Genomic DNA, 13,112 nt, shown 5'->3' with positions numbered 1-13,112 from the left:
CACTTGGCAATGGAATTATGTAAAATAAATTCTAATTAAATTCTTCGTAATATGAAGAGAAAATTACTCAATTACTGTGCTTTTAATCCCATATTTCATCATATTTCACCCAGTTAAAGAAACTGAGACCATGCAAGGCAGATAACATGAAAGACAACCCTAAGACACAGCAACAGAGATGATAACAGACAACTAGCATCTGTACCAAATCTCTTGGACTTAAACAAGGAAAAATAATTCAGGCTACTTCAATACGAAATTTATTGATTTATGAAGGCTACATGCTTCAACAGATAAATTACTATGATGCACACAGAAAACAAATACACCTGAAGAACACTGAACAGGATGAAGTGATAATGTTAACATTCAATTATTTCAGAAATCCTTACTTGTCAATAATATACTTGACATTGCTGTACATAGTATGATCATCTCTATCTTTGAATGGCTCAATATGGAAGGTGACCTGAAAGATGAAAATATTAATTAACGTATTCATTCGTTGCATTTCTATACCTCCCAATGAGGATAGAATTTATTTTAAAAAAGAATTACCTCAAGATAGCAGATCATAAGTTGAAGTCAGTACTAGTGCCTGTATCATTCTCTCAATTTCAAGTTCAAACGTGACTGTGAGTCCTTCCATACACACAAGAGGGAAGTATCAACAGGTTTGAGGAAACATCAACGTCTACAGAAATCTTTGCTGGCGGGGGTGGGGTGGGGAGAACACTAATGGGGAGGAACCCACAACCAGCACAATGAGGACCATGCCTACTCAGGGTCACATAATGCTGACTGTTGGGCCGGAAAATGGAAAAATCCTGGAAAAGGACATGGCTGAGTGATGGGAACACTGAGCAGGAGCACTCCACACTGCAACATTTTATTGCTCTTTCTTATTGTTCTTAACCAAGTTAGTATGGAATGTAGTAATGCTGGATTAGACATCTAAGGGAAAACTTATAGTGCTTTTGTTCCTTGGTGATAGTACAATAACCATGGAATTTTCTTCTGATGGAAAAGTACTAACCCTGAGTTTGCTTTTGTGGTGGTTGTAGAAATGACATGGGCCAGTCACATGATTAAGTAGACCAACATGGCTTATTTAAGCCATGGTGGGCTGCGGCACATAGGGGTGGCCATTTTGAATATTCAAGTCACAACTGCTGCTTGTCATGTCATCTGAACCCAGCAAGGTTCAGTATATTAAATATTCAGTATATTATAAAGGTTGGTATCTTAAACCACGCACAACTTAAAATGGCCCATGGGTTCCAGGTGGTTTGTTAACTACGGCAACAACACACCCTCGCTGGGCTCGGATCACATGACAAGCCACAGTTGCAGCGTAAATATTCAGAAGGTGTCTGACTGAGCCACAATCTACCATGACTTAAATAAGGAACAGTGGGCTGGATGATTGTGTGAATCTGGTCACTGTCAGGTGGAGAACGAATTTAGAACTTGTTGACAGTGAAAGGAAAGAAATGGCTATAATTCTAGAGATCAAGAGATACAATGACCCAGTTCGCATGATCACTGCAGCCAACTTTAGGTTGCAATGTGTGCTGGCGGCCATTGTGAATATTCACGCTACGGCAGGTGGTCACCATGGCTTATCGTGACATCTGAACCCGGCGAGGGTGGACTGCTGGAGTGGTTAACAAACAATCCACAACCCCTGGGCTATTTTAAGGTAATGGGTGGCTTGGGCTGTGGTGATTGTGTGAACCAGCCCAGTGTCTTCTCCTTATTTTAGCTTGCTATTCACCTTTTGTTTGTGATCAATAGTGCCACAGTGTTGTGCAGAAACTGTGAGGTCACAGGTTCATTGAATGCTGAGCTCACTAGATAATCCTATTCTCAGAGCAACAGTCACTTCATGACGGTTCTTCCCTCAAGGCCCTGATAGTGCCTTCCTGCCCCATTATTTTACAGTCATATCACCATCTGAGAACAGTGCATACTTCTTATCAAATTACGAACTTGAGTATTTGAAGGACACCCCTCCACCCAAAAACACACTTCTTACCACACTTATTCAGCCCCCGAACTCCCTGCCCCATTCTTTTCCAACCACAACTCAACAAATTTACCGTGACCAGGAACAAAAATTATTTTACTGTTGGATAAGATAGGAATGGACCGACAGTAGATCTCTGGATGATTTGCAGTAGACTGGCAAGGCTGTCTCTTCCCATTCTTTAAGAACAGCATGATAAAATAATTGCCCCTGCCCTAAAATTATACTGCTGTTCTGTTGCTAAACTTGGCCCATAGAACAGAGCAGCCACATAATCAACTTTAATGCGTTGGTCTCACCAAACATAAAAATGTAGCATTGCATCACTAAAATCCTTTCGCTAAAATGAAACCATACATGAAAGTAAATCTTTAACAATCCAATCCTATAAGTGTATACACAGAAAGAAGTCCAACTGAGTTCAACAGGACTTAGTTCTAGGTAAGTGGATGTAAGATTGTAGCTTAAATTCTGCTAATACAACAATGCAAACTGTCTACTTTAGAATAATAAATCCCTTGCATCTACAGTTTTGCCAAGTCCAAAACTTAATCCATCATACCTTTAGCTTGTATTTATGTGCAATATCCAAAATTGTAGGCACCAGGCTATCAGTTGGTTCTCCATTTTCATCTGCCATACCAGGTGGATACCAAGAAAGAGCCAATACCCCTAAGAAACAAACATTTTTTTTTTTTTAACCTGGGTACTTCAGTCAGTAAAAATGGGGAAAAAGTGAATGTGAAGCAAATTTATTTATCGGATTTAGAAAGCAAAAACTGTCCACATATTTTGAGAATTTAGTTTCAATGTTCCTACAAAAAAACAAAGCCACTAGAATGAAGAATGTATTGAGCCATTTTCAGGTCTCTTTTAATGAAAGCCTCTGTACTTCCTTAATTAAACTACTCCTAACTTTGAGTGCAATTTTACCTCCAGAGCGAGCTTGCTGGAGAAAGCTAGGTAAATTCTGTGGGCAGAAAACTAGCACCACTGGTAACTGGCGGAAGGCCTCCAAATGGGCATTTCAGTGGCAAGGTGCTGGTGGCTTTGGCTTCACTGGATTCAAAGCCTTGCAGATCCTTTGGCTCCTCAGCTATGTCCAGCCTGGATGGAGCTAATGTAGTGAAAAAGAAACCCCACCCACATTTTGCCCTGGCTGGCACGAGCAAAAAAGGGTTGGGATGCAGTGATGGATCCGCCACTCTGCTCCTTTGTCTTGCTATATTTGCAGCTTCTTTGTGAATCGCATACTGAGATAATAATCCTTACAACTAGGTGGTTGAATAATACAATACATACCTAATTGGATTGGGGCTTTACCACACAGAAGATAGCAGTATGCAGGGACAACATGGCTCCTTGGAGATTGCTCTGAGTCATCTCTTGGTCTACAAGGTGTGAATTATGCTGCAGTCACACTTCTCTCTCTCTCTCTCTCTCCAAAGACAGAGGCAGAGAGAACACTGATGGGAAAGAGATGCTTAGGTCATATTTGTCTGTTTGAGGTGTGAGAGGCCATGCAATGCAAAGTGTGGAATTGTCTCTTGTGGGAGGAGGGAATTATGAAAAGTGTGCAAATATACCTGTTGAACTGTCTTAAAATGGCACTTACAGCAGTGCTCTATTTTGCTCCCTTGGTAAATATCATTAAACAATCCCTTTGTCCTTTAAGGTCTGCCCCTGACTTCAAAGCTAGGCATCCAGCCTGGTGAGGCATTGACAATAAGGAGGTGGATGGGGAAAGAAGCCTGTTGCAGGCCGACTGAGGAGGAAGAGTGAACTCTTTGAAAATGCTAGGAAGAGCTTCTTACACGCAAAAGTGCTTTAGTTTTTCAGCTGCTCTACCCCTGCATTTCTGAAGTCAGGCAGACTGCAAGCCTGGATGCCCGACTTTGGCTGAAACAGGAAACCACAGTCAGTGCAAACTGTGGTTGATGAACTAGCTTCAAGCTGTGGTTCGAGATCCTGATTTGTCAGCCCCAAAGAAACTATGGTTAATGAGTTAGTTTGACTTTAGATGTAGAAACAAGTTTAGCTCAATAGTACAGGTCCCAAGTCTAGGATAACAGGGTAATTCATAAAGTTACCTTCCATGTTGCTGGACTCAAGACATTTTTCCTCAGTCAGTGAGGAAAAGAGATTTGTGATTCACTGAAAGGTCATATATCAAGTAGAATAGCATAGTTAGTAGGTGGTGAAAGAAAGTAAAACTTTTGCATAGTTCAATTTCAGTACATAGAAGAAAAAAGTGAGCAACTCATGCAAAAACTCTAATTCAAATAAGTTAATGCCATCCCCAAAACAACATTAAATACCTATTTACCAATGGAAGCTGAGCTCATCTGCTTCATGTGAGCTTCAATGACAGAAGGGTCTTTGGAACTGTAAGGCCCAAGTTCAGGATAGAAGCCGGCTCCAATATCATCTGGAGGGCTGTGTCTTCCTTTTGGATAACCACTTGCAATTTTGGCATCCCAGTGTGTCAACAATGGATGGTTCCAGTGAATGTATTTCCCATCAAACTGTGGAGACCCAAACCAGCTGTAGTAAAATACATGAAAATTATAATTTGGAGGGGGTATGTCTTCTTCCAGTTTTCCTACAGAAACTGTAGGTGTTTTGATATTCATTGTCAACGGGTGCAAATTTTTAGTGTGTGTGAAGCTATCTTCCTTAGCTCTATTCTGCAGACTGAACTTGTTTTTTAAATGTGTTGTCCGCTGCTGAAAATCTGGTAAAAGGCCAAGGCCAAATGGATCTCCAAATCCAGCTCTTTCAGGTCTCAGAGTTTTCAAAGCCATCATTATGGAGCAAATAAATAAGATGAAAAGCAACAAAATGATGCACGTTCTCCGGCGAAATCTTGCCATGATGTCATGGTAGTTCGAGGTAGACCTTGGGGGCTTCTAGCTGGCAATGATCAAAAGAAAAACAGGCTTTTAAATGTTGCAAGCAATTAAAAAAAAAAATGAAAAACACATATACTTTAATTATTATGATTTAACACTTACAAAGTACCCACAATGTTCTAAGTGCTGTACAGATATTAAGAGATCAGACAGTCCCTGTCCACAGGCTCAAGGTCCGATAGACACAAGGCAAAGGAACAGGGATTAAGATTTCAATGTCACTCAGGTTGGTTTAGAACTTCGATTTTTGTTTAAGTGCAGACATCTTAATGAAATCTTCATTCAATTTTCTTCTGTATTAAAACTTATAGGATTATTCTATTTGCCAACTAAATTCAGGAGTTAGTAGGAGCAGTTTCTCTTCTTAAAATGACCGTTCATTATGTTGAAAACTATTTTCTTATATTTGTCTTATAATGGTTATTTTTTTTTAATTATGTCCCTTGTTAAAGCTATAATAAATCAGGTGTGGAAAACCCCCAGAAAAGTATATGGATGAAACCTGATGGACATAATAGTGAGCTAAAAATTAAGTGGAACAAATGATTCTCTATGCAGAATAAAAAGTATCACAAATGTTAGGATTACTTCTAAATTAAATTAACAAAAAACGTTTCTGTTTAACCACTTTAACATGTTTTGTTAAGGGCTTTCCATGTTCACTGACACTCTAAAATGCTTGGAAATTACAGCTGTTACAAACATTACTTTCATTTTTATTCTAGAATAGGCACAGGGCCCCCAGTCCAGATCGGGACCCTATTGTGAGGGGGTAGGTGGCCTTTATCCCCTTCATGGATTACTGCCTTGTTGTGGCGAAGGGGCTTGTGTAACTCAGTGAAGCCATAAGCTATGCCATGCAGGGCCACCCAAGATGGACAGGTCATGGCAGAGAGTTCTGACAAAACGTGGTCCACTGGAGAAGGAAATGGCAACCCACTCCAGTATTCTTGCCAAGAAAACCCCATGGAACATATCACAAGGCTAAAAGAGATGACGCCGGAAGATGAGCCCCTCAGGTCAGAAGGTGTCCAATATACTACTGGGGAAGAGCAGAGGGAATTTCCAAGTAGCGCCAGAAAGAGTGAAGCGGCTGGGCCAAACCTGAAAGGACACTCAGCTGTGGATGTGTCTGGTGGTGAAAAGAAAATCCGATGCTGTAAAGAACAATATTGTTTAGGAACTTGGAATGTCAGATCAATGAATCAAGGTAAGCTGGAGGTGGTCAAACATGAGATGGCAAGATTGAACATCGACATCTTGGGAATCAGCGAACTGAAATGGACAAGGATGGGCGAATTTAATTCAGGTGACCATTATATCTACTACTGTGGGCAAGAATTCCTTAGAAGAAATGGAGTAGCACTCATAGTCAACAAAAGGGTGGGAAAAGCAGTACTGGGGTACAATCTCAAAAACATTAGAATGATCTCGGTACGAATCCAAGGCAAACCATTCAACATCACAGTAATTCAAGTCTATGCCCCAACCACTGAGGCCAAAGAAGTTGAGGTTGATCAGTTCTATGAAGACCTACAACACCTTCTAGAACTAACACCAAAAAAAGATGTCCTCTTCATCATAGGGGATTGGAATGCTAAAGTAGGAAGTCAAGAAATCACCGGGATAACAGGCAGGCATGGCCTTGGTGTACAAAATGAAGCAGAACAAAGGCTAATAGAGTTTTGCCAAGAGAACACGCTGATCATAGCAAACACTCTTTTCCAACAGCACAAGAGGCAACTCTACACATGGACATCACCAGATGGTCAATATCGAAATCAGATTGATTATGTCCTTTGCAGCCAAAGATGGAGAAGCTCTATACAGTCAGTAAAAACAAGACCTGGAGCTGACTGTGGCTCAGAGCATGAGCTTCTTATCGCAAAATTTCGGCTTAAATTGAAGAACGTAGGGAAAACCACTAAACCATTCAGGTATGACCTCAATCATATCCCTTATGAATATACAGTGGAGGTGAGGAATAGATTTCAGGGATTAGACCTGATAGACAGAGTGCCTGAGGAACTATGGACGGAGGTCCGTAACATTGTTCAGGAGGCAGCAACGAAATCCATCCCAAAGAAAAAGAAATGCAAGAAAGCCAAGTGGCTGTCTGATGAGGCTTTACAAGTAGCTGAGGAAAGAAGGGAAACGAAAAGCAAGGGAGAAGGGGGAAGATATCCAACTGAATGCAGAGTTCCAGAGAATAGCAAGGAGAGACAAGAAGGCCGTCTCAAATGAACAATGCAAAGAAATCGAGGAAAACAATAGAATGGGAAAGACTAGAGATCTTTTCAAGAAAATCGGAGATCTCAAGGGAACGTTTTGTGCAAAGATGGGCATGATAAAGGACAAAGAAGGCAGGGTCCTAACAGAAGCAGATGAGATTAAGATGAGGTGGAAAGAATACACAGAAGAACTATACAGGAAAGATCTGAATGTCCCTGATTGCCATGATAGTGCGGACACTGAACTTGAGCCGGACATCCTAGAGAGTGAAGTCAAGTGGGCCTTAGGAAGCATTACTAACAACAAAGCTAGCGGAGATGACAGTATTCCAGCTGAGCTATTTAAAATCCTAAAAGATGATGCTGTTAAAGTGCTGCACTCAATATGCCAACAAACTGGGAACACTCAACAGTGGCCACAAGACTGGAAAAGGTCAGTTTACATTCCAATTCCAAAGAAGGGCAATGCCAAAGAGTGTTCAAACTACCGCACAATTGTGCTCATTTCACATGCCAGCAAGGTTATGCTCAAAATCCTACAAGCTAGGCTTCAGCAGCATGCGAACCGAGAACTACCGGAAGTACAAGCTGGGTTTCGAAGAGGCAGAGGAACTAGAGATCAAATCACCAACATTCGCTGGATCATGGAGAAAGCAAAAGAATTCCAGAAAAACGTCTATCTTAAAGAGATGGGAGTACCAGGCCACCTTACCTGTCTCCTGAGAAACCTGTATGAGGGTCAAGAAGCAACAGTAAGAACCGGACATGGAACAACCGATTGGTTCAAAATTGGGGAAGGAGTATGACAAGGTTGCATATTGTCGCCCTGCTTATTTAACTTATATGCAGAGTACATCATGAGAAATGCCGGGTTGGATGAATCACAGGTTGGAATTGAGATTGCCGGGAGAATTATCAACAACCTCAGAGATGCAGACAATACCACCCTAATGGCAGAAAGCGAAGAGGATATAAAGAGCCTCTTGTTGAGGGTGAAAGTGGAGAGTGCAAAAGCTGGTTTGAAACTCAACATTAAAAAACTAAAATCATGGCATCTGGCCCCATCACTTCCTGGCATATAGAAGGGGAAGAAATGGAAGCAGTGACAGATTTTACTTTCTTGGGCTCCAAGATCACCGCAGACGGTGACTGTAGCCATGAAATTAAAAGACGCTTGCTCCTTGGGAGGAAAGCTATGGCAAACCTAGACAGCATAGTAAGAAGCAGAGACATCACCTTGCCAACAAAGGTCCGTCTAATCAAAGCTATGGTTTTCCCAGTAGTAATGTATGGCTGTGAGAGCTGGACTATAAGGAAGGCTGAGCGCAGAAGAACTGATGCTTTCGAACTGTGGTGCTGGAGAAGACTCTTATGAGTCCCCTGGACTGCAAGGAGGTCAAATCAGTCAATCCTAAAGGAAATCAACCCTGAGTGCTCATTGGAAGGACAGATACTGAAGCTGGAGCTCAAATATTTTGGCCTCTTAATGCAAAGAGAAAACTCCCCGGAAAAGACCCTGATGCTGGGAAAGATTGAAGGCAAAAGGAGAAGGGGACGGCAGAGGATGAGATGGCTAGATTGCATCACCGATGCAATGAATATGAACCTGAGCACACTCCGGGAGAGAGCAGAGGACAGGAAGGCCTGGCATGCTATGGTCCATGGGGTGACGAAGAGTCAGACCCGACTTAACGACTGAACAATAAGGTGGGCTTTATGGGTCTGATCTGAATTGGGGGGGCCCATGCCTGCAATTTCTACTGAAGAACACTGAACTATTTTTAAAGTAGAAGTTAAAAGTTAGCACCTCTGGCTTTCCCAGAGTTTTCCCTGACTCTGCCACTTTTGACTGTTCTGCATCAATTGGTATTCAGGGGCAGACTGCATCTAAACATAGAAGTTCTTCTACCTAACTATAATTGGGACTGTAAGAAATTGTCTGGCTGGATTACACCATAGGTCCATCTAGACCAGTATCCTCTTTCCAGCGGTAGTCAGTCAGATGCTGAGAAGTCCACAAACAGAGCATGAAGGAACATCAGCCCATCCTTGTGGAAATAGATAGGAATGTGGAGGGTCTATCTAGCTGCCATAACCAATAGCTTCTGGCTGATTTTTTTTTGCTTATGGGTTTAGTTTTTGTTTACCTAAGCTAGTGACCATTATCACTATTTCTTTTCTCTGTAGCCGTGTGTGCCTGTGTATTACAGGACTGCAGTTGACTGCTTCTATCTGAGAGTGGACTCCTTCACTTAGCTTCACTTTTACCTCAAAACTGCTAGACCTCATTTTGATTTTTTACCCACCCTCCAACCTTGTATCTCATAAGGGGAAGGGGCTGCTGAGTTCCTTGTAAGAGGCAGAGGACCTAGTATTCTTACCAGGTACATGACAGGCAACATTGGCTGCCCACTGTTGCATTCAATGGACCCACTTCAGTATGATCCACCGGGACTCTTCTTGTGCAGCTAGCATGAAATAAGAAACTCTGAGGCATGTAATTCTTAATCTCATAAGAAAGCACACTACTCTCCACCTCTCAAACAAGAAGTCCTGGAGTTTCAATAAAGAAATATTTTTATATACACAGTCCTAAAGAATAGGGCAAAAATCTAGCAAAGACAGATTTCAGAGCGTGTTAATTCTTAATATACATTAATAAAAGGCCCACAGTGTGGTCCCCCACTTCTGCAGTATAATAACAGCAGAAATAACTTATATGGAGAACATTTGGGGGAAGAATAGGTCCTATTTGTCTCCAAAAACCTCATTATCTCCCAACTACTTAACCTTAAAATTGACATAATAAACTCCTTCCTCACCTCCATTCTATTCCATCTCCCTGCTAACCAGCACTCATAGTGCAGTGTTTGCATGTAATGAAAACCCGCAAATCAACAACTCACAATTCAATAACCCATTTTTAACCCAGAGCCAACCCGTACTCTTGTGTTGTCGTTATGTGAAAACCAAGTCAGTGTGTACTAGACCTTGCCCCTGACTTGACACAGCAAATGGTTTCCCCAAAGCTGCTGTATGAACAGAGAAATCATCTAATAAGGTTCAACTCCAGCAAAGTCTATTGGAATGAAAACAGACAATATCTGTGAAACTTCTTATTAAACGAGGTCACTCATTAAATTTTAAATTCATAAATAAATCATTTCTTACCCTTTGTACCTCAAAATTGGGACAGACTATTGTCAAACTGACCTCTTGCACACTGCCAAGTTTCAGAACGATCCTCTGAGCTATTTTCTGACAATAAGCCGTAGAGTCTACTCCCCACCCTGATTTCTGGTTATAATGGTGGAATGTAATTAATCCAACGCACTCTTAACATAGGGTCACAGTGCCCCATACTATAGTCCATTATCGGCAAGGACATGAGATAGCTCATCACAAAGAGGCACAAAACACAAAGAAATACAAGACAGAAGTAATTCATCACTGGCAAGTCCACCTAGATGTTGCTAAAAGCCAACAAAATCAGGTTATGTGGGGAAAAGGCTGAATGTTCTCTACCTATACAAACAACCCCAGCTATCCAAAAATAAACACAAGATGGGGGGAGGAATGAAAGTTGGGTGTGCATATTCAGGACATAAGTAGGCATTTTATGTTCAAACCCACTGCGAAGAAAGTTAGGAATGAGCAAGGCCTGTCCAACACTGTGCTTTCCTATTAATAAGATTGTTAAAAGAACAGGATACCAGGCCTCTTTAATGTGAATCTTCCCCTTTTCACATCACACTGTTCCATCAGTTTCCAGTAAAGAAGATAAAACAGACACTGTTGATTTCAAGGCAATGGTATGATTTAGCCTCAGCATTGATCAGACATACAATTTGAACATGTCAGCTTGCAGAAATATAATAGGGCGGAATCCAATTACATTATTCTGTCAGCAGAACAGGGAGAAGACAATTCCCCATCCCACCTGCAGTCCTCCACGCAGCCTCAAAATCTGCTCCAGAGGGTTGGAGGATCCTCCAGAACAGACCGGGGGGGGGGGGGGGATGGAAAGTCTGCAGGGAGGAGGAAAAGAGGGAATTGTCCCATTACACAAACAGAACATTAGATTCTGCCCATAATGTTTATCTAAGCTTATGAAATGCCAAGTATCCATTCCAAGATAAATATTCAGAACTTTCTGAATGCATCACACAATATCAGCTCAACACCTATTATAAATAATTCAAGGCACATTTAATATACCGCACATTAATGTCCTTCTGTGATATCAGTTATGACAGGCATTACACTGTAAAACATCTAACAGAATGGTCAAAGCTCTGCTAGACAAGGGCAACGTCACATGCCTTCCTCTTGCTAGCATGGCATCTGCCAGAAATAGCTCAACTAACCTCTCCATACCCGAGCCCCACTGCATGGCACATGACCAGAAATACCTAGTTTTGCAGACAATATCTACCCTGTTGTGTGTTTCTGAGAAAGTGCAGAACTTTGACCTTTCCAAACTCCAAATGGGTGCAATATTACAAAGTCTGTGGCGCTATTATAACAGGTTTTCAGTTAGCCATCAAGGGGAAGGAACAATTCCTTCCAGAACAGATAGTTATTTGTCTTACATGTTCCTATCACCTTTCCTCCAAGGAACTCAAGGACATGTACAACAGCCTTCTCCAACCTGGTACACCCAGATGTGTTGGATTACAACTCCCAGCATACCCCATGGCTGGCTGGGGGCATTCTGGGAGTTGTAATCCAACACATCTGGCATGTAGCAGGATGGGGTAGGCTTATGTACATGGTTCTCCTTCTCCCTGGGCAATTTTGTCCTTACAACAGCCCTGTAAGGTTGGTTAGGCTCAACAACAGTGCCTGGCCTAAGGTCACACTGTCAGGATCTGGACCTCGGTCTCCCCAGTCGACCCACTGCACCCCAGTGGCATTCACATAACTATCCCAAGCTGGCCCACAGTCAGATCGTAATGCCAGTGCTCGACTTGTGGACGTAACCCTGGTTGAAAGGGCGGTTCTTGCTTGACTTTTAACAGCCCTGCGCAGCTCGTGGCACCTGCGCATGGAGCTTTTCTACCAAGACCCCGCTGCAACACAACCCCTTCCTCCGACAGCCCCTCGGTGAGTCACGGGAGGAGGGGGGCGCTCACTCCCCCCCTCCCCCCTCAACGGACGAGGCTAACGGCCGCCGAGGACCCCACCTCCCTCCGTCGCCACCATTGTCATCGCTGCCACTCCATAGATATAAAGCGCGGGGGCGGGGGCTGCGGCTGCGAAGAGCGCGTGAGGCGGTACAAGCGCTGCCAGCCTCGTACTCACCCGTCTGCAGAACAGGAGCCTACGAGGACGGGACAATCAAGGATCGCTGACTCTGAGGGGAGGGCGAGGGGAGTAGCGACGGGGTTGAAATAGTACGGAATGGCCAGGGGGCGGGGGGAGTGGGGCTTGCATCTAATGATCGGCCTCGTTTCAGACTCGGCTCCCCCTACTTGTTGCCGAGCTTGCCGTCGTCCTGTTTGGGCATGCGCGGCAGCCGAGGACGAAGCCATCGGCGCCCTTAGTTCCGGGAAGAGCAACAAGGCTCGCTTCTGCCTCTTCCTCTTCCTCTGGCGCAGCCGAACTGTCTTGCCTCCTCGTTCTGCAGCATCCTGCGCCGTAAGGCACAGCGCGCATGCGTGCTGCATCTGCGGGCCTAACTTTAAGCAAGTGTTTGGAAAAGGGCGCCGCCATGCTGAAGGAGAAGAAGCTGGACTGGAGTGCTGGGCAGAAAACAACAGAATGACATTTAATAGGGACAAATGCCAAGTTCTGCACCTAGGAAAAAGAAACCAAATGCACAGTTACAAGATGGGGGATACGTGGCTCAACCACACTACGAGCGAGAAGGATCTTGGAATTGTTGTCGATCACAAGCTGAATATGAGCCAACAATGTGATGTGGCTGCAAAAAAGGCA

The 13,112-nt window shown here is 43.1% G+C and overlaps 1 protein-coding gene across 5 annotated transcripts in view; it reads right to left on the bottom strand.

Annotated features, from left to right (window-relative positions):
* Positions 1-12,681, bottom strand: part of MANEA (mannosidase endo-alpha) — a 29,599-nt gene extending 16,918 nt beyond the window's left edge. The window contains exons 1-5 of one of the 5 annotated variants that reach the window (XM_084827137.1): positions 12,477-12,681; positions 9,554-9,640; positions 4,356-4,942; positions 2,592-2,701; positions 393-469 (exon numbers count right to left, since the gene is read on the bottom strand). In XM_084827137.1, the coding sequence (XP_084683263.1) occupies positions 393-469; positions 2,592-2,701; positions 4,356-4,902 (734 nt within the window). In that variant the 5' untranslated portion in view covers positions 4,903-4,942; positions 9,554-9,640; positions 12,477-12,681. Of the gene's footprint in view, positions 1-392; positions 470-2,591; positions 2,702-4,355; positions 4,943-9,553; positions 9,641-10,343 lie in introns of all 5 variants that reach the window. The other 4 variants (XM_084827135.1, XM_084827136.1, XM_084827134.1 and 1 more) reach the window with 4 other exon arrangements.
* Positions 12,682-13,112: the final 431 nt, after the last annotated feature.

Source organism: Heloderma suspectum, chromosome 1 (genome assembly GCF_057233095.1).
Source record: "Heloderma suspectum isolate Gila_16-S chromosome 1, 16-S_ref, whole genome shotgun sequence".
In the NCBI taxonomy this organism is placed as follows: Eukaryota; Metazoa; Chordata; class Lepidosauria; order Squamata; family Helodermatidae; genus Heloderma; species Heloderma suspectum.
The sequence above is the reverse complement of the archived record's forward strand: the minus strand, read 5'-3'. Positions and strand labels throughout refer to the sequence as shown.